General features: G+C 43.3%; 2 protein-coding genes across 2 annotated transcripts in view; both read right to left on the bottom strand.

Moving 5' to 3' along the window:
• Nucleotides 1-19497, bottom strand: part of CHAT (choline O-acetyltransferase) — a 105896-nt gene extending 86399 nt beyond the window's left edge. The window contains exon 1 of the mRNA XM_066600416.1: nt 19446-19497. The gene's annotated coding sequence lies outside the window, so the exon portion shown is untranslated. The remainder of the gene's footprint in view (nt 1-19445) is intronic.
• A 1395-nt stretch (nt 19498-20892) lies between these two features.
• SLC18A3 (solute carrier family 18 member A3) lies at nt 20893-23593 on the bottom strand. The gene is made up of 2 exons (XM_066598736.1): nt 23353-23593; nt 20893-22958 (listed from the first exon to the last, which is right to left on the bottom strand). Exon 2 carries the CDS (start codon nt 22805-22807, stop codon nt 21230-21232), a length of 1578 nt encoding a protein of 525 aa, XP_066454833.1. The 5' UTR covers nt 22808-22958; nt 23353-23593; the 3' UTR covers nt 20893-21229.
• Between the last annotated feature and the right edge of the window lie 262 nt (nt 23594-23855).

The raw sequence follows: 23855 nt of genomic DNA, 5'->3' as shown, positions 1-23855 counted from the left end.
CAGATCTGTGTGGGTTTTCTCTCTCTCACCGTGAGGCAGGAGATGATTAGTTGTGGCTTTTGATGGTAAATAGTAAAGGAGGGCATATATTATGGTTAAGAATAAGGAGTAGTATAATAAATGTTGCTTGCGTTGAAGCCACCTACCTGCATTACACAGCCTGGCCCTAGTTCTTCAAGTCAGCTTCCACTAGAGTTCTAAAGACTTGGTAAGTTTCCTACCAATATAAGATGTGCGGTGGGGACGCGCCTGAGTTTCAAAGCTGATCTCATGGACTTTCTGGGAACATGTTGGAACAGGAAAGAACTTCAGTTTTGCCCACTTCAATTAATAATCCGGAAACATCTGTCAAATATTCCAGGATTGACAAATGATTAGGGAGGGAGGTGAGGGGCTCGGTAACAGTGAGGGCATAAATATTCTCGCATTTCTTTAGCGCTTTGCACATAGCTGGCACGGAATTAGAACACATTGTTTACAAAGCATCTATTTACACGGATGAGTTTCCTCTCGCAGCGATAGACAGAAAAATCACAGCATGTTCTATTTTCGTGCGAGTCTCACACAAATGTAGTAGGTGCAAATGTGTGATTTCCCGCACATCGCACAGCACATGGATGGGTTGTCTGTCGTGCCTGAAAATCTTGCTAGCGACTCGCTATTGGCCATGTAAATATGGCCTTAGGCTAGCTTCATATGGGAGAATTTGAGATCAGGCCATGAGTTACGGCCCGAATTCACACTCTCCAACGTGCAATTTTGCCGTGAATAAAAAAATAAATAAATGTTGTTATTTGCATAGCGCCAACGTATTCTGCAGTGGTTTGATGTAATGTAGTTATTACCCCTCACCAAGCTGGGTGCTCATTTTACCAACCTCAGAAGGATGGAAGGCTGAGTCGACCTTGAGCCGGATACCTGAACCAGGGGTTTTTGTTTGAAAACCACCTCGCATCACTTCAGGGAAGAAGCGCATAGCGTTCATAGTGCATATGTGTTGCGCTGAAGTCTTTCTGAAGGAGCCTTTAGCCAAGGCAATTCCTAAGATGTTCGGTTTAAGGACAGTTTCACACTGGCATATGCATAATTGTGCATGCCTCAGCGCAACATATTTGTGCTATGAAGACCAAGAAAGAGGATTCAATAAAGCGCACAGTGATGAAGGTGCCGCATGCCCCTGTAGCTACTCCACTGGTATACAATATGTTTACCTTGAGTTAGAGACCGGATAGCTAGCAGTCTGAGTGGGAATAAGACTTCTCAGGCCCACCCCTGGTACCAGGTTTTTAACTCCAAGCATCCTCCTGGAAGAGCTATCAGTAGTGGGAGAAGAATGGACCATATTAAAGTTACCTCCCCAGTATACTGTATCTGCGGCAACTGTGACTTGGCCCCTATGCCACGCCAATCATCCTCTGCTCTGCAGAAGGCATTTCTCTCCTGCCCCCTCTCCTTACTTAATGGCGCCCTCACACATTTTGTTAAGCAGAAGCCACTGTCACACCACTAAATCTGTCCTGATGCACCTGGCTCTAATGCATAAAGCATGAGCAGAGGATGGAAGGAGTCGGGCCATGCTGTGCAGGAAGCCACATAGTCTGACTGGCAGGAGTTGCATCAGGACAGATTTAGTGAAGAGGGGAAAGTGATCGCCACTGGACTGAAGGTGGTTAGGGGGCTGGAGAAGCAGTGCTGGATTGGGCTGCAGGAGTTGGGGGGGGGGTGGAGAGGCAGTGCTGGATTGGGCTGCAGGAGTTCGGGGGGTGGAGAGGCAATGCTGGATTGGCCTGTGGGCAGGGGCATAACTATAAAGGATGCAGGGGATGTGGTTGCACCCGGGCCCAGGAGCCTTAGGGGGCCCATAAGGCCTCTCTTCTCCATATAGGGAACCCAGTACTATGAGTAAAGCATTATAGTTGGGGGCCCTGTTACAAGTTTTGCATCGGGACCCAAAATCTTCAAGTTACGCCTCTGGCTGTGGGAGTTGGGGGGGGGGGGTGTAGAGGCAGTGTTGGATTGGGCTGCGAGAGTTAGGGGTCTGGAGAGGCAGTGCTGGATAGGGCTGCAGGAGTTGGGGGAGTTAAGAGGCAGTGCTGGATTGGACTGTGGGATTTGGGGGGTGGAGAGGCAGTGCTGGATTGGACTGCGGGAGTTAGCGGGGTGGAGAGGCAGTGCTGGATTGGGCTGCGGGAGTTAGCGGGGTGGAGAGGCAGTGCTGGATTGGGCTGTGGGATTTGGGGGGTGGAGAGGCAGTGTGGATTGGGCTGCGGGAGTTAGCGGGGTGGAGAGGCAGTGCTGGATTGGGCTGTGGGATTTGGGGGGTGGAGAGGCAGTGCTGGGTTGGGCAGCGGGAGTTAAAGGGGTGAAGAGGCAGTGTTGGATTGGGCTGTGGGAGTTGGGGGGGTGGGGTGGAGAGCCAGTGCTGGATTGGGTTGCGGGAGTTGGCGGGTAGTGAGGCAATCCTGGATGGGGTTACGGGGGTTTGCAGGATAGAGAGACGTTACTGGATGGAGGTTTTGGGGTGGTTGGGGGGCTGGAGAGTGCTGGATTGGGCTGCAGGAAATGGGGGGAGTTAAGAGGCAGTGCTGGATTGGGCTGCGGGATTTGGGGGGTAGAGAGGCAGTGCTGGATTAGACTGCAGGAAATGAGGGTAGTTAAGAGGCAGTGCTGGATGGAGTGTGGGGGGTTGGTTGGGATGTGATAGGTGGGCTTGGAAATAAAAACAGGTTTTCACTTTTGGAAGATGGTCATTTTGAGTAAGTGCTTTTGCTTCCTGGTATCACATGGTGCCACATGAATTTGTAGTATCTTTGCAACTTGTTCAGACAAGATGTTTTACAGTTAAACTACATTGCTCAGGAAACAGCAGGCAACAGGATGTAGCTTAACGACGTGATACTTCTGGAAGTTTTTGCTAACTGGTAGCTTTTGCTAGCAATGTAACATGAAATGGACTACCTGCTCTTTTTGTAAATGTCAAACACGTTCAACAGCGTTTTTAAACACACCCCATCATTGCAATGGGTGATGAGGTGCGTTAAAAATCGCTGAAACGCACTAAAATAGAGCAGACAGTGTTAAAAAATTTTGGCATTGGAAACGCTGTGCTCAAATGCTTGTCTGAGAATACTGCATTAGATATAAGAAGAAAGCTATAGAAACAGGAAGGTTTTGCAGGCATGAGTGCTACTCAACTGCAGGAAATAGCTGCTAAGATGTTTGTGAACATAGACCAAAAAGCAAAAAGAGCAGTGGACAGTACGATCAAGAAGAAGGCTGATCTCCTAGCTGCTGCTCTAGCTACAAGGGAAAATCCACCGCCCTACTACAAAAAGCCCCTGCTGAACCAAGAAGGACGACGTCTGGTTGAAGAAGGGCCGTCCAGCGAGAGGAAGGGAATATGTGCAGCGAGGCAGGTATCAACCTGGAAGATCCCAACCTCTCAGCAATATGAGATTGCAAGAAGAAGAGCCTACCAGCCTCACCGCCCTGTATGATGAGGAAGACTGAAGATGACCAGGCTCCTATGCCCTGGGTCTGCAGGAACCTATGGTTCTAATGTACGTAGGGGGCCCCAACAGATGGAATAATGACACTGGCTATCTCTCTAAAAGAAGAATGGAGGCTCTTCATAGTAAATGAACTACACTCTCCCTTCTTGACAGCTGAATTAGTTTTCAAGATCCCTTTAGTGTGGGCAGAAGACAATCGCCTGGACTGGCCTGAAATGTTCTTCAGTGGTTGTTGAACTAAAAGCTGATGCCCTGCCTGTGTCCCAGAAACAATATCCAATATCCAGATGGGCGTAAGAAGACATCAAAATCCACCTGCACAGGTATCTGAAGTATGGAATCGTGAAAGAAAGTCAGTCCCCGTGGAATACCCCATTGCTACCAGTCCAGAAGCCAGGAACTCAGGATTTCCCTGTGCAAGACCTACGTGGGGTGAATGCTGCCACAGTGACATTACATCAAACCGTACCTAACCCCTATTCAAGACTGGACCAGGAGAAGCAGCATACTTCACTGTGCTAGACTTAAAAGATGTTGTCTTCACCATCATGCTTGCAGAAAACAGTCAGTTAATCTTTGCCTTCCAATAGGAAGACCCAGTGACTGGTGAAGAGACAACTCACCTGGACCCTACTACCTCAGAGGTTTAAGAACTTGCCAACCATTTTTGGGAATGCCTTGGCCACTAACCTCTGAAACCTTCGACTACCAGACGAGGCAGAATCGTCAGTTGTGCTGCAGTATGTGGATGGTATCCAGCTGACTGGAACCGCCACTACAGAGGGCATGAAGAACACTAAACAGCTGCTGCTATTGCCGTAGAAGGTAGGATATTGAGGGTCCTGCAAGAAAGCCCAGATTTGCCAAACATCAGTCAAGTACTTAGTTTTACACTTGCCATGAGGAGAAAGACAACTTGGTATAGAAAGGAAGCAGGTAGTACATTCCATCTCCACCCCATCTACTAGAAAAGATGTTCAGGAATTCTTAGGAGCGGCAGGATTTTGACGAAAATGGATTGGATACCTAACTACTCACTGATGGTGAATCTCCTCTATGAGGCCACAAAAGGAGGAGGAAGAGAACCGTTTGTGTGAGAAAAGGCACAGCAGCAGGCTTTCCCTCACAGAAGCTCCTGTTTTAGAATTGCCTGACTCTAGTAAACCCTTTATTCTGTACGTACATAATAAAAGTGGACTGGCTTTAGGGGTCCTGACCCAGATGTTGGGGTCATGGCATCCCCCAGTGGCATACCTCTCCAAGCAACTGGACCTTGTGGCTCCAGGATGGCCACCATGCCTGAGAGCACTGGTAGCTACTGCATTACTAGTGAGACAAACTTACACTTGGACCTTTTGGTCAGAGTCCCTCATTGAGTCCTGTATTGGATGCACATCTGGCTGACAAATGCCCGAAAGACTAAGTATCAAGGGCTGTTGTGTGAAAACCCAAAACTGAATCTTGAAGTTGTGAAGACCTTAAATCTAGCAACACTCTTACCCGTTGGAATAGGACTACCAGAGCATGACTGCGTGGAAACAATAGAAGAAGTGTACTCTAGTATGTTTGATCTGAAAGATCAACTGCTGAATGGACCTCTATATCCCCAAACTACCCAGGATCGTTAAGACTGTAACAGAAAGGTATGTGCTTTGTGCAAAGAACAACCGCAGACAAGGACCAAGATTGCCCCCGAGTATACAGACTATAGCTGAAAGCCCACTTGAGAACCTAATGGTGAACTTTACTGAAATGCCCCTGTACAAGGATACAAGTACTTGCTCGTTATTCCGTGTACTTAGTCTGGATGAGTAGAAGAATATCCCACCAGAACTGAAAAGACAACTGAGGTACAAGCAGTTTCCAAGGCACTGGGCATAAACTAGAAATTGCATGCTGCTTATAGGCCCCAGAGCTCAGGAAAGGTGGACACAATGAATAGAATTCTTAAGATATAATTCAACAAATTACATTAGGAAACACATTGGAAGTGGGATAAATTACTGCCAATACCGCTGTTTCGTATCAGGTCTAGCCCCACCTAGAAGACAGGACCATCCCCTTATGAAATGGTATATGGGAGGCCCTATCCAATAGTAAAAGGGGACAGGACAGCCACAGCCTCTTTGACAATACATCAGCAGCTCATGTGCTTGGGAAAGACCATGTCCCAGATAGCAAAGTGGAGTGTGGAAAAGAGATTCAGTTTGGGTGAAGTAGTAGAATCAGCAACCCTTGCAGCCTAGGTGGAAGGGCCCATTTACTGCTATCTTCTCTACCCCAGCTGCAGTGAAGGTCGCTGAAGTGACCCCTGGATGCACCACAGCCAAATGAAACCAGCCCATGGTGTGTGGGAGAAGTGAACTGCACACAGACAACCCTTGTAAGCTGACCATCCAAGTGCCAAGAGTCAGCCAAGCTATCCAAGAGCCCCTGAGACAACTAAGATGACCAACCTGTGGTGACCACATAAGCTGGAAGTTAGTCACTCCACACATGGTTGAAGCTTGAGGATCTACATGAGTAGGAGATGTGGATTATTTTGTTTCTTTGCTTATTGCAGGACCGGTGTTGTGTGTTGAGGATAATTGTGAACAATATATTGTAAAAACCAGGCAGAGATCTAAAGATACAAGGACCTTAGTGCACCAGACATAGTACTGATGTGAGGGACAGAAGGTGGGGCATAGACTGTAACGGAACAGTCTATTTGGGGGCTGGTTCTCTGTTTTGGGGGGATTTAAGACCCTAGTTGGCATGGTAATATTGATCCTGGGATTGTGCACCCTCATACCCGGTCTGCTACCTCGATGCTGCATACCATAATGGGAACAGTAGAGGCCATGGTGGAGAGAAGGACTGTACTACTTGACTCTTTGGGAATACCAGGCTCTTGATCAGGATGATGCTCTATAAGCAAGTATTGAGCATCAGATGGGGGGATGTGATAGGTGGGCTTGGAAAGAAAAACAGTGAAGTTTTCAGTTTGGCAAAACGACTGTTTTGAATGAGTGCCTTTACTTTCTGGTATCAGCTACTTGAAATTATAGTGTCTTTGCAACTTGTTCAGATTAGATGTTTTAAAGTTAAACTACTCAGGAAACAACAGCAACAGGATGTAGCTTAACGACCCGATACTCCTGGAAACGTAGCTTTTGCTAACAATGTAACATAAAACTAACTATTTCCTCTTTTTGTAAATGTCTCCTTGTCCCTCTAAAGCCCTTTTTATGTTAATATCATATTGTTTGCTATCTGACAATGTATGTAATGACTTGGATAGGAAAGTCACATGTCTGATGTACTTTAAAATGTTTAACCGCGTTGTGCCCAGAGCCTGCCGGTAAAGGCCAAACGTTTCCTGAGAGGAGGCTGTCTCTGTTGTGTCATCATTCCAGTACAGGGAGACTGGAGAGGCAGTGTTGCATGGGGTTGGGGAACTGGAGAGATGGTCCTGGATGGGGTGCGGAGGGTTGGGGGGCTTAAGAGAGTGCTGGGGTGTGGGGGGTTGCAGGGCTGGAGAGGCAGTGTTGGATGGAGTAAGGGTGGTTGGGGGGCTGGAGAGGCAGTGCTGGATGGGGTGTGGGGGGTTGGGGGGCTGGAGAGGCAGTGCTGGATGGGGTGCGGGGGGGTGTGGGGCTAGAGTGGCAGTGCTGGATGGTGTATGGGTGGTTAGGGGGTTAGAGAAGCAGTGCTGGATGGGCTGTGGGTGGTTGGGGGGCTTGAGAGGCAGTGTTGGATGGGGTATGGGGGGTTGGAGGGCTGGAGTGGCAGTGCTGGATGCAATATGGGGGGATGTGGAGCCAGAGAGGCAGTGCTGTATAGGGTATGGGGTTGGAGGGCTGGAGAGGCAGTGCTGGATGGGGTGAGAGTGGTTGGAAAACTGGAGAGGCAGTCCTGGATAGGGTGCAGAAGGTTGGGGGGCTGAATAGAGTGCTGGATAGGGTGCGGGTGGTTAGGAGGCTGGAGAGGCATTGCTGGATAGGGTGCAGGAGATCCACTGGAAGGGACAGGAGCAGAGGGAGCCACAGCATGCTCTGGTGAGGCACTGACAAAAGTCTACAGCAAGGATGGAAATAAGGGCTCCACAGTGTTTTAAAATATCCCAGAATGTTCTATCTTGGCACGTATGCTCACATACATAGCAAGATATTGCATGGGGATTGGCAGCATGCAGTAATCTGTTATTTTAACGAGTACTTGCTGCGTGCCTGCACACAAGAGATTTGTGCGCGGCATGCTGGCACACACGGTTATGTGAGCCCGGCCTCTACCTGCAAATAGTTTGTTTTTAAGGATAATTTCGCCGTTTTTAGATGTTGTTGCATGCGGTTTTACAAGCACATTTAGAAAAAATGCACATAGTATTTGCGATGCAGCTTTTGATTATGCAGCACGTTACTACAGCGCACCAAAATCTGCTTCATTTCTGCATCATAACTGTGAATTGGTGCAGATGTTAGTGCAGATACGCAACTGATTTCACTCTTTCAATAAAAGAGGTGGAGAATCTGCACCATTTTCATCTATGAGTTAACGTATCCTAAAATACATCACATTTAACTAAAATATTCACAGTTGCAGATAAAATATGGACATTTAGTTTGTGGAGAATAGCAATATAGCGCACTATGGCGGGTGACATCTACCCTGCGGGCAGCCCTGGTATGGGGACAGTGGGGCTGCAGACCTCAAGGTGCACACATGGCTTTGTTTCTTTGTGGCGGCACAGAGGCAGCTGTGTGTTACTTTATGGGGGTACTATTCTATAATACTTTTTCAGCACTACTATTATGGGAGGGCAATGACGGGGTCAGAGGTAACACATGATAGAAGAGTGCAGAGAATAATTGTGACTCGAAGAAGCCTTTATGGTGGACTTCACTTGGAGAAAGCAAAGAAAATGACACCAATCGTGGAAACGCCACCTGTGAACACGGGAGGTAACAGCACTGTAATCACTGTGTAGAGCTGGATGGACTGTTATGTGGTGACTGCATTATATAGCACTATGCAAGAGCTGAGCCGCTGTGTAATATATACTGTATCGTTATTTTTTTTACCACAGACACAGCACAGTGTAATGTACAGTACAGTACAGCTAGTGACCATCACCCCAATTCCAGGTCCAAGCATGTACTCTAAGAGATCTGCAATAGTCCAAGGGTGTTTGCAAAACTATTTTCATTCGCCCAGTGTGACGTTTCAGTCACTTTAAAAAGCTCCAGTAAATGAGCTGAAATGTTTGTCTTCTACATCATGGAGGAAAACAGGAGGTTCTGCCTTAACACTGTGGGATAACAGGCTGAACTGGAAAGGGATTTGTTATTTGTACAGCGCCAACTTATTCCATGGTGCTTTCAAGTAATTTTTTTATTACACCCCCAGCAATGGGTACTCATTTTACCAACTTTGGAAGGATGGGTCAACCTTGAGCTGGCTACCTAAACCTTGTGGGGATTGATCTTGCAACCTTCAGGTCATGAGCGAGAGTTTACGATTGCATTCTTCTGCCTTAACACTCTACGCCAAATGAGGCCCTTAAGGACATGTTGCCTTTTTTAGAAACCAAAATAGTAAAGCAGCACAAAGGACTCCTTGATCTTCAAGAAGTTTTCATGATAAAAATTCCAGGCTTTATTAACTCTAATATACAAGCGAGCATTGCCCTTAGCGAGTACCTGCCCACTCGGGAGCAAAGATTCGGCTGCCGGTGGGGGGCGGGAAGCAGCGGGGCGGAACGGAGGGGAGATCTCTCTCTCCCTCTCTCCCCCCCCCCCCCCCCCCGCTCCCCCCTGCTCACTCCCGCAACTCACCTCTCACCCGCGCCGATACCCGAACCTTTTCTTTCGAGCGGGCAGGTACTCGCTAAGGACAATGCTCGCTTGAGCAATTGTCCTTAGCGAGTATGCTCGCTCATCTCTACAAGCGACTTTTCAACCAATGTTCCCTGGTCTTGATGGCTGCTTTACCATTTTGGTTTCTGTTCTCTGGTGGATTATTGAGGTCCTAATCCTGGGTAAGCGTGCACACGGAACAGCTTCTACAAGCAAAGCATTTTCTAGTGCTGTTGACAACTTCTGCAATGTATTCATGTTGCCTTTTTAGGCCTAGCTATGTTACTATATCTTACTGGGCGAATAAATAATTTGGGACTGCTGCGATGTGGGTGCATTCACATAGCTGTATGCGTATTACAGCCCAGGAATACACAGCACATTCATGCACCAAAATACACTGATATTGATACGCAGTGTATTTGTGTGCGTAAAAAAAAGGATAAAACTCAATTGGTTTTATGCGAAAATACACTTTCAATTCTCAGGTTTCCTGCGTATTTATGCACACTCTTTGATCTCAATGGGCCAATATACGCACCACGATAGGATATGTTATGTTTTTTTGACACAAATAAAAAATATGCCGCTGTGAAAAAAACCATCGAAATCAATGGGCTCTTTGCACTGCGTACTATTCATGTAAAAAGCACTCACATAATACGCTGCACATCGTGTGGATGCACCCCTAGGTTAGATTTACATGTGTGATCGCGATCAGAGAAAATTGCTGAAAAATCGCGACTTTTGAGCGCCAGCGCTGCTTTTTAAAAAAAAATAATCTCGCATTGCTGCCACCTGCGATAAAAGCAGGTATTGCGTGATAAAAACGGGTACATTTTTTATTGTGAAAGTCAACAGGACTTTCTAATGTTAGAAACGCATCACATCGTAACACAAGTTTGTTGCATTGCGATGCGATAAAAAGGAGACTCCACAGAGATAGAGCATGCTGCGATTTTTTTGCTCACGTAAAATTGAGTGAAAACATCGCTAATGGGAAAGAAAACATTGTAAATCATTGGATACATTAATCTGCTTTTTTACTGACTCTCGCTTGAGGCAAAAATTGCACAAAAATTGTATGTGATGTGATTTTAACATCAAAAAGTCCTATTAACTTTCACGATAAAAAAGTGATTTTATTGCGAGCAGCAGTGATGCAATGCAAGATTATTCTAAAAAAAAAGCCTCACTGGCGCTCAAACATTGCAGAAACAAAGATGCGATTTTGACACGATTTTCTTACCCGTGTGTAACTAGCCTTAGGGTGCATTCAGACGACTATATCGGCTGGGTTTTCACGCCGGCTGATATACGGCGTCCCTCTCTGCAGGGGAAGGAGGCTGGAAGAGCCAGGAGCAGTGCTCTGGGCTCCCACCCCCTCTCTGCCTCCTCTCCACCCCCCTGCTTTATTTTCAATGAGGAGAGGTGGGATGGGGGTGGGGCTAATTCCTGTAATTTGACCCCGTCCCGCCTTCTCTCATTGCAAATAGTGCAGAGGGGTGGAGATGGGGTGGAGAGGAGGCGGAGAGGGGGCAGGAGCTCAGAGCACTGCTCCCGGCTCTTCCAGCCTCCTCCCCTGCAGAGAGAGACGCCGTATATTGGCCGGCGTGAATACGTGGCTGATATATGGTTGTCTAAACGCGCCCTTAGGAGGGAGTCATGTTTTGTGCTCCTTCCCCCTCTAATCCTAGTGAACATGAACCAGGAGGTTTAAGGTCTTCTCCAGACGACCGTTTTTGTGTGTGTAAAATATATGCAGAGAAAAGAACCCATTAATGTCAATGGGTTTGTTCTAATGAACTAATTTTCACGCGCATTTTGTGCACCTGCAAAAAAATAGGTCCTGCATTATCTTTGTATTGCGCAGCAAAGGCAAATGAATGCGTGAAAGACAGCGCAAAACCACGGCGAAAAGAGCACATTAGGCTAAATAGCCTTTAAATCAGGGCGGCGATGCATTGTGCACACATATGAGCAGGCCCTGCACATGCAAAGAAGTCCAGTAAATGCGCAGACATTGCGCAAATCAAGCTTGTTCATAGCGCAAATACATTGCGCTGAAGCATGCACATTTGCGTTTATGCTTATGTGAAGGAACCCTAAGACACACCTTAATCTGGAGCTGCAGAATTCCGCTTCAAAACCGGCGTGTCTACCTGCGGATTTTGATGCCGATAGAATTTAGCTATTTTCATTTCCGCATCAAAGTTCGCAAGATGGCTGCAGAGTTTGGTGTGGAGTTTATTGCATGTTGCATGCCCTATCTTCCTGCGATGGGCGATTTTTCTGTCGCCCATGTTTCCCTATAGAGCCTCCTTTTTATCGCCTCACAAAGCACAAACTTGCAATTTTTGTGCAATGCGATGCGTTCTGAACTTTAGAAAGTCCTATTGTATAACGTGCTAAAAAATTTCAGTAGAATCATGCAAAAAAAAAACTCATAAGAAAATGAGCTGCAGCATTGATTGGCCAATTCACAAATCCTCCACAATGTGATTGGCTGAGCAGAGTTTGAAGAAGCAATCAATGCAGAGCTGGATGAACCAATTAAAGCCCTCGCATGAGTGAAAACATCGCTAATGGGAAACATTGTAAATCATTGGATAGATTAATCTGCTTTTTTACTGAGTCTCGCATGAGGCAAAAATCGTGCAGAAATTGCAGATCGCACGCCAGAATAAAAAAGCAGCATGCTCCATTTTTCTACAGATCCCACAGGGACGGTTTCCATTGAAGTCAATGGAAGCCGTCCGGTCCGCAGCACATCCACAGCTGAACCTGCTGCGGATCTGCGGGAAAGCAGGAGATCTAAAAAGCGAAAAAAGGCATGGCACATGCGTGCAGCACACCAGCCGGCGTCCCAAGCGCATCCGCCATGCAGAAAAAAGAAGATTTGGCCACAATAGGGAAGAACCGCGCCGCGTCCGGACAGGTGAGTAAAATGTATTTTTTGCCTTATGCCTGCTGGCACGGCAGGAATCCGCTGCAGGATTCTGCACTCAGAAGCCATGTATGCCCGTGGACATGAGGCCTAAGGCTGGGTTCACACAGGGCGGATTTGTTGCGGTTTTGCTGCGGCAAAACTGCTTCAAAGGTGATTTTTGTCTTGCATATTTTCTTGCGTATTTTCCACGCGGGAAATCCGCAAGCGTTTTTTTCTGCAGCGCTTTTTTACTTTGCAGTGTATTTTGGTGAGGATTTTGCTGTGTCCATAGAGGTCTATGGACAAAATAGCACTGCGGAAAAGCAAAAGAATTGACATGCTAAATCTTGAAAAACTGCACCGCAGCTGCATTTCCGCACTGCGGCAGTGCGGAAAAAAATCCGTCCTGTGAGAACAGCTTTTTGCCCAAACACATTTGCACTGCATTGTACTGCAAAGCGGTTTTGCGCAGTGCGGTTATGCAACGGCAAACCGCGTCAGAACCGCAGCAAATCCGCCCTGTGTGAACACAGGCTAAGAGTCCATGTGAAGCTGCAATGAACACATCCACTTACGTAAGCAGTGAAAAGTCCTGCATGCTTTATATAGTTAGGCAGATTTGACTTTCAGGGTCACCGGAAAGCTGAGTAACAAACCATGTGAAGCTGTAATAAAGACAGCTGAACATTAAATACACCTAAATAATTTGTTCTCCATAGTTAGGCAAATTTAATGTTCAGAATCCCAGTAAAAGCTGGGTAACAAATAATGTAAAAGTGATCTGCGAAATACTCAATCCACCTATATAAATTCCCCCATGCCCAAATTACACGATGGCTAGGCAGTTTTACCATTCAGGGTTTTTGGCAAACGGCATAACTTGCACAATTTAAGGATTTTCATACATGGCCTTTTTCTGCATTTTTGTAAAATGGTTGGGAAAATATATATATTTTTACAGTTACATGCAGCAACTGAAGAGGACGTAGTGGAAACAACAAGCATGGAAGTCACCTGTTCCTGATGTGGTTCTTCCCACTGCACTGCACAGAATCCCTGTTGCAAGCCCCTTAACATTGCCAGCTATGCCCATTATAGTCAGTGGGGGCTAAGCCCCGCCCCATTCCTGGATGATGCTAATAACAGACAGTCTGCAGTCAGAGATGGAGGAGTCTGGACCCAAGGGCTTCCCGGTTGGGACCACAAGGTTCCCTGTTGGTCTGCAAAATTTCAACAAAATTGCTTGTTCTTGCAGCTTCCTAAAATTCTTGCAGGCTTTTCTGTAGGAGACACTTTTATTTATGTTCTAGTGTTCCTTTAAGAAAGGAAAGAGTTTAATGTGTTATTAACTGCGGCGTAGGAAGTAATGATCACGATTTATTGGTCAAATAGCAAAACCTGCAGAATAATAAATCTCTCTTGTTAGCCAATAATATCTTTTTTTTAATAGAGTTGGGGAGTGAATTGTGTAGGACTATGAGGAGTCCTTGGTATTTCAACGGGACTGGCCAATCATGCAATCTGTTTGGTGGCCTCCCGACTCCCCCTACTGACAGATGTCAGGGGAAACAAGAATCGGGCAGTTTGATTTTAACTACTGGATCCTTTTATTTTCAGGAGATAAGCAGCAGCTAGAAGTGTCTGGCGGTGGCTTTCCCCCCTTATAACATATAAGACACATGCACACTTGGCTGAGGTGGAGAGTGCATGTGTTCGGCTGTTTCATTCAGCTGCCTGCTATCCGATATGTATGTGCAACTTTTGGTTTCACTGATGTACTGAAACAAGAGTACTGAGAGTGGACATATTGGAAGACCAAGAGAAGTGGGCCCTGTTTAAGATATTAAGATACTGAAAGAATGTTTTACATTTCTTTAGAGGTGAATTAAATTCCTAACATTGTGTTATAAAATTACTGCAACAAGGTAGTTTGAAAAGGGACTGAGTAGCTTCTTGTTCTGAATTGAAAAGGTTAAGAAGATGGAAGTTGCGGAGCTTAGAGTAGATCAGTGCCGTAAATCTGACTGACAAAACAGGGAAAATTAACAAATCCAACAGATAAAGAAATATCCAACAGTTGGTTCCTCGGATCTATTAGAAGAGTGAGGGCATACTCATGAGGATGATCGAATTGTCTAGATGGGGCAGCAGGTGATCTTAACCACATTCTAGTATGTAAAATGAATGCAAAAATAACTGTAGCCATGCAGGCCTAAAGTGAAACCTGAAGAGCTGTAAACCCCTTTAGAGACCAGTAAGAGTACAGGATGTCATTTGTGTTGTTGGAGGTGAGGAAATACCCCAAAGAGTTGTAGACAACAAAGGCATTGATGCCACTGAGCGCTTGCAGTGCTTTATGTTAAGTAAGATGTCTTAGGTATTCATCGTTCTTTCAGATACTGGTGACTAGCCAAAGGTTATCATAGTCCATATTTACTTGCTAAGAAAAAATAATAGGTATTGGGTATGGAAAAAGCTGTAACATAGGATTATGCAAAGTTGGGCTGACTACCAGTCAGTACTTGAAACAAAAAGAGAACATTGTAGTGCAGGTTGTTAACTGTATAGGTTATACTTAGCTGGCCCCATTGACACGAGTGTCTTGATCAGCTCATCAGGTTGTCTTCAGACCTTCATACTAAGGGACATCTGGTTCCTGGATCCAGTGTTCAGGTAGGCCTCTGCAATCTTGGAGGAAGGGCCGCTATTTGGTCCATCCAAACCATTTTTATTCGAGGATGCATTTTCCATCATCCAGTAACTTGATGTAGTAGAATTTTCGGTTGATTTAGACCATTAATACAGACGGTAATGGTAAGTTTTACTTGTGTTTGATGTTCTCCAATTGAAAGGCCAGCACGACCATTTTAAACTTCTTGTTAGCTGGCTCTGGGGATTTGATCAATATAGAGTGACTCTTTGTCTGCCCGAGGGAGGACTGATGAGAACAAGTTAATAGATGCGCCTTTCAGTTTAGATATGGACTCAGGTAGGCCTCAGATACAAACATTTGTCTGCCAACTCTCATCTGCCCACTTGGCTCTTTTGGTGTCCAAGAAATAGACAGTGTCATTCTTAATTTTGTTCAAAGTTAGGTTTGTGTTGACCTAGGTTGGTCACATGCCTTAATATGTCACATAGTACCCATTGAAGCTCATCTCTGGAACATTTTTTAATATGATTTAAGAGGACTGATTCTAATATAGATAGTCCTTTTAGTATCAAAGGAGTGGGTTGTTTAAGTTTCCAATTTAAGGTCAACTTTTCCAAAAAAGTCAGGCCTAAGCTTGGTGTGGAAGGTGATATGATGGAAGATGCTCCCCACTCTTATCATTACATGGATCATAGGGACCATATTCTGGGTTGTACTGACTGGAGTGGGGTGCTTAGCAGCTGATTTCCTACTAACTAGGACAGTGCTGTCATGGAGCTCATAGGGGAGTGTCAGCAATCATAAGCTCTATATGTACCCCTTGAGATATAGAGCTCTTGTGTGTCTTCTTGTATGCAGCTTTAGAATCTCAGATTTACCGCATATCCTGTTTTTTAGTTGGATTGAAAAAAATTCAGGTCAGGTCTGTGCGAGACAAATTTGAGGGTGATTAAGCGGTTATGTGGTGAGTCATAGCAGCTGCCAAGGCTTGGAAAAATAAACAACTTGGGGTGCATATGAGGCACAGAGCAGAAGATCATAGGGAGGGAGGTAGTGGAGAGCCTCATTACATGCCTGATCACAGTTGCCTTCCACTACGACCTCTTGGAAGTAAAGAAAGAGCTATAACATCCGTTTAAGGTCTCTATAGTAGCTGTTGGAATCTGCTGTTCATTTCTCTTCAGGAGCATGATACATTAATTTCCGAGGCCCATCTGAGGAGGACAGGATAGAGAGGAATGTTTCTTTTTGTTGGTGACTTTTGGAAGTAATTGGTACACCCACGAGCCACGAGCTCTTTGCATCAGTCACATATTTAGGCTACTGAGATTCAAGAGATGCCCCTTAAATTGCTTGATGGCCTCCTCTTTACAATGGATGCATTCTGCTAGTGATTAGGGCCTCTGTAATACTGGATGTCCCTATGTTGTGAGCCATGAATTTAGGTTGGGGCCACAAATTTAGGCTGCAGCTTTTGTCACAGACTAGGCCACAAAACGTTAAACTTTTTAAAGACCAGATATATGTCCCTTACATTGTTCAGTAGGGCTCTGTACAATGGGGGCATTGGGTTGGTAATTAGGGCTTTTGTAGAGCTTGATGGCTTTAATAGCAGGAAGAACCAGTGGAGACCTTTCAAAATGCATCCAGCGTGTTAGTACATAGGCCTTGAACCCCACGGTTACAAAGGACTTGTCCCATGAAGGCAACCTCAAATACTTCATTAGCACACCTGTTTCGACTAATTGAGCTTTAAATATCTTGTGTGTAATGGCCGTCCATTCATCTGAATAGCCACTATGTAATACTACATTTCATCAGCTGTTTTAGAGAAAAAGCCTGACTTTCCCTGGCAAAATTAGCCAATTACCAGGAGAGGACCCGTGCTCAGCTCATTAGCTATGGCATCACTAATCTGAAAGGGGGGTCTCTAGTGGGACAATACTTTTAAGTGTTGTCTTCATTGCCTGTTATGTGATGTTAGACTTTGTTGTTGGCTATGTCGCCAATCATGTTTTGCCTCTCTAATTATGTTACATCAGCAGTGACATGAAGCATTTGTCTCTTTTGTGCCTTTTGCACTGTGAAGACATTGCTGAATTTTGATAAGGAATCAAGTAATATTCCGGGAAAGAAGGCAATAGAATATTCCGGGAAAGAGAGTCAATAGAATTAATGCAAGCTATATAAACTTACGGCAACACTTCATTTGTAGTTTATAATAAACCTTGTAACCAAGAATGTACTCTGTGAGGTACAATTAGAGCATTCAAAGGAATTCCTGATATTCAACGAGACATTATGCTGAATGATATAGGGCTGGTCTATGAATATATATTATAATTGAATTACCAAAGTAGGAAGATTCTGTCTGATAGATAATAATTCCTTTCAATTGTTTAACCTTGTACTGTTAGTTTTTTAGACATTTTTAGAATTCTAATATAATTTACTCCCTGTCCCTAGAAAAATATTAGTTGAAGCCTTAATGCCATAGTTACCTTTTTATATCATCTCACTAGTCGAGATCTCACTGCTAAAAAAAAGACAAAAGTCATTTTTCTCCGGCTTACTTGTGTTGTAATAACTCCACTGAGTCAAAAACAAATGATGACTCTGAATGTATTTTTTGTATGGCTGTGAATGATGTGGCCGTAAATTATGCTTCACAAAGTCAAGAATATGAATAAGGGATGATTTTGTCTACTTTATATGATAACACTGTTCACGATGCAAATAAATGTCAGGTACTCAGCACCCCAAAAGATAATAAACTGGAGCTAGGGTGCCAGAAAGGATTTACTGCACATAAAATGTCTTCAGGTACAATCAGCAGTAAGAAATATATCCCCACAATGGCCTGACTAGACACGAGAAATAATAAGCAGTATACAGTATCTTCATCCTCAGATATTAGGCGTGATTTTCATATTTACTACTGATGGGGGGGAAATTCCATCACCGTCATAAAAATATTGGTACAATTTAATAGTTTCCTAATAATTACAGGACAGTCAACAAGTTTGTTTACAGTTGTACTAGTAGATTACATATAGTTCTATGGCTCGCCAGTTTGCATTTTATTGTAACATTGAAAGTGTAGTGTGCATCAGGTGAAGAAATAAGATTGGAATTGTGGAAAGATCAATGGAAATATGGAAGTTTATACTAGTTACTACCTGGCCTGATTGGGTTAAATGATACTTTGTATGCTTTACTGACAAGTCTTCTATCTATCTATCTATCTATCTATCTATCTATCTATCTATCTATCTATCTGTCTATCTTATATCTATCTATCTCATATCTTTATATCTATCATCTATCTATCTATCTCATATCTATCTATCATCTATCTATCTCATATCTATCTATCTATATATCTATCTATCTATCTCATATCTAGCTATCTCATATCTATCGCATATTTATCTATCTATCTATCTCATATCTATCTATCTCTCTATCATCTATCTATCTCATATCTATCTTTCATCTGTCTATCTCATATCTATCTATCGATCGTATATCTATCTCTCTATCTTTCGCATATCTATCTATCTATTTATCTCATATCTATCTATATCATATCTATCTCTCTATCTATCACATATTTATCTATCAATTTATCTCAGATAGATAGATATGATGTGAGATAGATGGATATGAGATAGATAGATAGATGGATCTCATATCCATCTATCTCATATCCATCTATCTCATATCCATCTATCTCACATCATATCTATCTATCTATCTATCTATCTATCTATCTCATATATATCTTTATTCTATGCATTGTGCTTGTGGAATGAACAAAACATTTTGCAACAATATAATTAACCCAGTCACATAATTTCATTACTAGAATTTGTAGCTCGTTTTTCTGATCACTTTTGATCTTCCTATGTACTAGACATTAACAATTTATTTGTTGTCTATGTTTGTTACCGTATGCAAGTGAAAGTACTGCAAAGCAGTGCAGTGCGCTAAATAGCAATGATTACCAGATAAGGTTGCTGATGAGATCTCATTGGCTTCATTAATAATTTAGCTAACCACAGAAAGCATCAATTGGCTACTTAGCATTCAAACCAAAAGGTTCTATCTGCAGATTAAACTCTGAGTCTATTAAACTGTTAGGGAAATTCTTTTAACTCTTGCAACTTTACTACTAAGCTTTTTTGTTTCATATTTCTGGATCTCGCCTGCTGTACTGTATATCGATTCGGTGCATTTCTTTGACATTGTGATAATTTGATAAAACTAAGAGGACTTGGAATGCTAAGCTCTCAAGTAAATCTCAGCATTAATATTTATTTGTCTATGGTTTATTGAAAGCTAGATGTATCGGAATTCTTCAGTCACTAAAACATTGTCCAGCTCCGTCCAGGTGCCAACTGTATTTAGCATCATTTCATTTTAAACAATATGGAGACGGCAGACTGCAGACAGTTACAAATTTAAAAGCCTTATTGTGTAAAATGTTACAATAAAGTATTGCAAGTGCTTACCTCCTTCACACAAATTGATCCGTCTCAGAAAGTCTTCACAGAAGCACAAAGTAGCTGTGGACTGACTGTATAAGTGTTGCTGAATGCTCGATGGTGACGCCTGTGGTGCTGTCCATGGTACTTATTGTCTCCCCACCTTCTAGAAGACTGTGCCGCTGTCCACGGTTCTAGTCTGAACCCCACCACTAGAAGACAGTGCCACTATCCAGTAGCACTACATAATCTGGACCAAGGCACTAGTGTTAGGAGAGATCTGCCCCCAGCCACCTATTCCTGCCCACCTTTGGTATTCTTGCTCCTCCCTTCATTTTCCTATTCAGACACAATTAAATTGTAGGAGACAAAACTTGCTTGAAGAACCTTCTATCCACCAGAGTGCAACTTTATCCAACAGAACTAATTTCCCGAGTCACTCAATCAGGTTTAGGGGATGACTAATGTGATGCCACTGTACTGTATTACTAGTTCCTACTGTTACTGGGGTTGTTGTCTGGGAAGCATTTCAAACACTTTTAGAAATCTTTCACTTAACATATAGAAAGTTACACGTGCAAGAATGAAAATGAATTCTTAGTTATTGTGAGACATTCTTACTTTAGATGACCTCTAATTTAACCCTATATATTAATTACATTTTGAAGAAGAAAATAAACTTTTCATCATCCATGCAAAATTATTTTTCTGGTAATTTTATGAAGTTTATTTTCAAATGGGTTTTACAAGTTTTTTTATACTCTCCGATTGACCATAATTCAGATTAGAGGATTGAGTTTGCAATACCGAGCTAATTATGACATTTATCAAAAGGACTTTGAAACAACACAGACAAGTAAATAGAGTACGAAAAAGTGTTACAGACATGTTTAGAACAGAATTGGGCATGACTAATGTGTAACTGAATCACATAGATGAAGCCTGAAGCTCTGAGACGTCCTGCTATGTGATTTCTGAATGAAGTATATTTCAGTGCTTGTACTCTCACTATTAGAAGCCGTCTGCGATCTATCAGATAGTAAGAAGTGTATGCAAGGGGGAATTTGATTAATGGGCTCCCTCTATGCTTCTTGCGAGCCGTCATCTTCTCAGAAGTTTGATCGACACTCTGTATTATGTATTTATTGATAGGAAAGCCCTGTTTTCTGAAGTAATCAGGAATTGGGAAGCAGGTCCATCAATCGGATGACTAATGATGCTCTGAGCAAGAAACATTTTCTTGAAGAGCACTATGACTGGCGATCAACTTAGGACTAGTATATCTACATTGTTTTACATGTCGGGTCTTTCCACGGACGTCTATTCAATATGTATGGGAATTAATTAATTTTTTCTCTTTCATTGCATTGAGTGGTTTTCATAGTACAGTTGTGCAGTGAAATAGAGGAAGGGGAATTGAATTAATTCACAAACTAGCGATATTTACAATATTTAGCAACTTTATTTCCCTGAATATGCCACAGTATTATTTCATATAGTTTATCTTTTTTTGTACAGATATACAGTATTTCACACAGAGTTGGCTTTAAAAATAGACAGTTAAACAGTTCCACAATACTGCACCTATTTTCCTTCGAAGGGGTGTACATTACTACCTATTATGACCTTGAAGTAATGGCGGTTTCAAACAGTTTAAGTAAAAAAAAAACTTGACATAAAAAAGATTTTACGGAAAGCATAGTGGACACATAGTGAAAATGAAAATTACAAGTTATGAGTTGCATGTCGGTGCATAAACATATGGCTGATTCTTTTGTGTCCACCCGATTACTGTTTGCATAAAACTTTACCTAGCTATACTCATAATCAGAGGATTCTTCATCAGACATGTATTTACCTGTCTGGGCTCCGTTGTAATTGTCCATAGTATTGTCTTGTATATGTTCACCTTTATTTAAGCCCTTGTTGGATTTAGCCCTGCGCTCTTCCATTTTAATTGTATCATACAAGCCCTTAGGTCCCTCATCAAGCAAGATGTTTCTTTCTGAGTGGGATGGCTTCATTTGACACACATTTCTGAGGAACAAAAGAGTAGGAGCATATAGTACATTGGCAAGTCCCATGCCAAGATTAAGCTGAGTGAAACCCATAGTGTGCACAATCTGGCTAGCAACTATAGGCCCAAGAGCATAAGCTACAGAGTAAGATATATCTGCAATAGCATAGACACTTCCATACACCGAGACATGGCGGAGATCTACAAGTAAGGCGAGAGTGGGCAGTAGTGCAGTATCTACCAAGGCAATACCAAAGCATAAACCACACAAGGGGATAATAAGCTGCTCAAAATTTTTACAGGCTGGCACTGTGCATGAACTGGCACCAATTATAACCATCCCTATAGCACCATAGAACCACTGATATTGAGGGTAATTGGCTGCAAGCTTTACGGTGATATAAACGCCTAGAATATGAGGGAAAAAAGCTGGCAGCCAAGTTAGACCCATTTGCCACTCAGAGGCTCCCATAGTTGTTTTCATCCAGTTTGCTATAGTGGGCTCCAAAAACGCCAAAGGAATGTTACAGGTGGTAAGTGCTCCAGCTACGACTGCAATATATGGGTCAATCATTAGTCTGTGGATGGGTGTGCCCACTGGCATGTTTTCTCTAGTCCGATTAGCAAAGGGTTTTATGAATATTAATAAGAGTATACCATCAATGAGGGAGATGCAAGCTAAAATAAGAAATGGTACTCTTTTACCCACAAACTGATACAATATGCCTCCAAAAGGGGGTGCAACCAGACTCCCGAATGAGATAAATGCTAAGGCTATGCCCAAGGCTTTGCTCCTCTCTGCTTCCTCTGTGTACTTGTCTGCGATCATAGCGATCCCAGAAGTATCTGCAAAGGCAGATCCCAAACCTTGTAGGCTTCTTGCTACGAAGAGCGTAGCATAATTCTCGGCAAAAGCAAATATAACAGTGGAAAAGAACATAACAATGAGTCCAATGAGTAGAGGGATGTCATAGCCAACCCTGTCTATAAAAGTGCCACTTAAAGGGTTGACAAGCAGCTGTAAGATAGCTTTGGAGGCAAACAAGACTCCTATTTTGATGTCTTCATTCTCTGTAGGGTACGGGGGTCTGATGATCGATTTATTTGAGTAAGATGAACTAGAATTTATTTCTCTAAAGTGTTTTTCACTATCCAGTCTCATACTTTGTATATAGTCTGGGATGATTGGTACTATCACCATATAGAGCATATTGTCTAGAAAAAGTGCCACACAGACAATGAACAGGATGAGTCTCCTTAGGTGGTGGGCTTCTTTCATGGCTGAGCCAATTTGTTTAGTTCTTTCACCCATGGCATTGGATAGTTTCTCCACCGCGGACTTGGCTGTCCCTGGTGTATTCTCTGAAGCCATGTTTTTAACTCTCGCTGCTAAAGCTCAAGCAACAGGAAATCCAGGCAGTCCTTTCTCACTTCGAACAACAACTCTCAGGAGGGCAGCTTGAATCCTAGAGGGAGCATTCAGGAGATGAGATGGTCCATGAACAGGGCATCACACTAGGCTGCTGTCAAGAAAAAGACACAAAAACCTTTAGGTGTTGGTATTGCATACGGACATGACTTTAGGCTGTAACACATACTGGGTTAAGTTGTAGCATTGCTTCATGTTAGAACTACGTATCAGAAAAGTAAACTGCAAGTCAGCTGAACAGTCAAGTTAAATGCAAACTAGAAAACCCACGGAGCACAGAGGTGGATGCTTCAGGCTACGTTTTTGCTAGAAATAACATGTTTTTAGCTATTGATCATAAGCAAGCAATCACTTCTGTATTTTTAAATGTTTAGAATGAAAATGATCCCTGTCCTCTTTCTTCATTACTAACATGTTATCACTTATTTCTGCAAATCTAGACCCTGCATGTTCAGCTGTGTGCTGGGAAATTGGAAGAAAACACTTACTTTGTGGTCTGCTTGTAAATCAATTGCAGTTCGCGAGATGCATCCTCACAGCAGATTCTGAATGCTGAGCAAGTGAGCAGATGAGCGCAGCCTCATCCATACAGGAGAAGATCTTAATTAGTGCTGACTGCTGCTTCTTGATTTGAGCTTCATATCTTGCTGTGATTGAACCATTGGAGAGGTATCCACTTCACCCAGGCAGCATCCATCCTTCCTTTTGTGATGCCATTGGCACAGATTGAGTTGCATGCTTCTTGATTCCTATACTTTCTTTCTACTGAAGGCTGTGACGCACAGTTAGCTTTGGCCCCCAAGTGGCTACTTTGGGAGCGGCGTCTCCTTATGCTAATTTAACACATGGAAGAGCCTTAACCAATTACTAACAGTTGACCCTCCCCTTCTCCTGGGTTTTTAGGCATCATACATAGGAGAGGTAATCCCTTGCTCAAGACATTTGTCTTCTGCTTTGGAGAATTTTTTCTTTGACATGAAGGATGTTAACC

Source organism: Eleutherodactylus coqui, chromosome 4 (assembly GCF_035609145.1).
Source record: "Eleutherodactylus coqui strain aEleCoq1 chromosome 4, aEleCoq1.hap1, whole genome shotgun sequence".
Taxonomy (NCBI): domain Eukaryota; kingdom Metazoa; phylum Chordata; class Amphibia; order Anura; family Eleutherodactylidae; genus Eleutherodactylus; species Eleutherodactylus coqui.
This window is presented reverse-complemented; position numbering and strand designations above follow the sequence as displayed.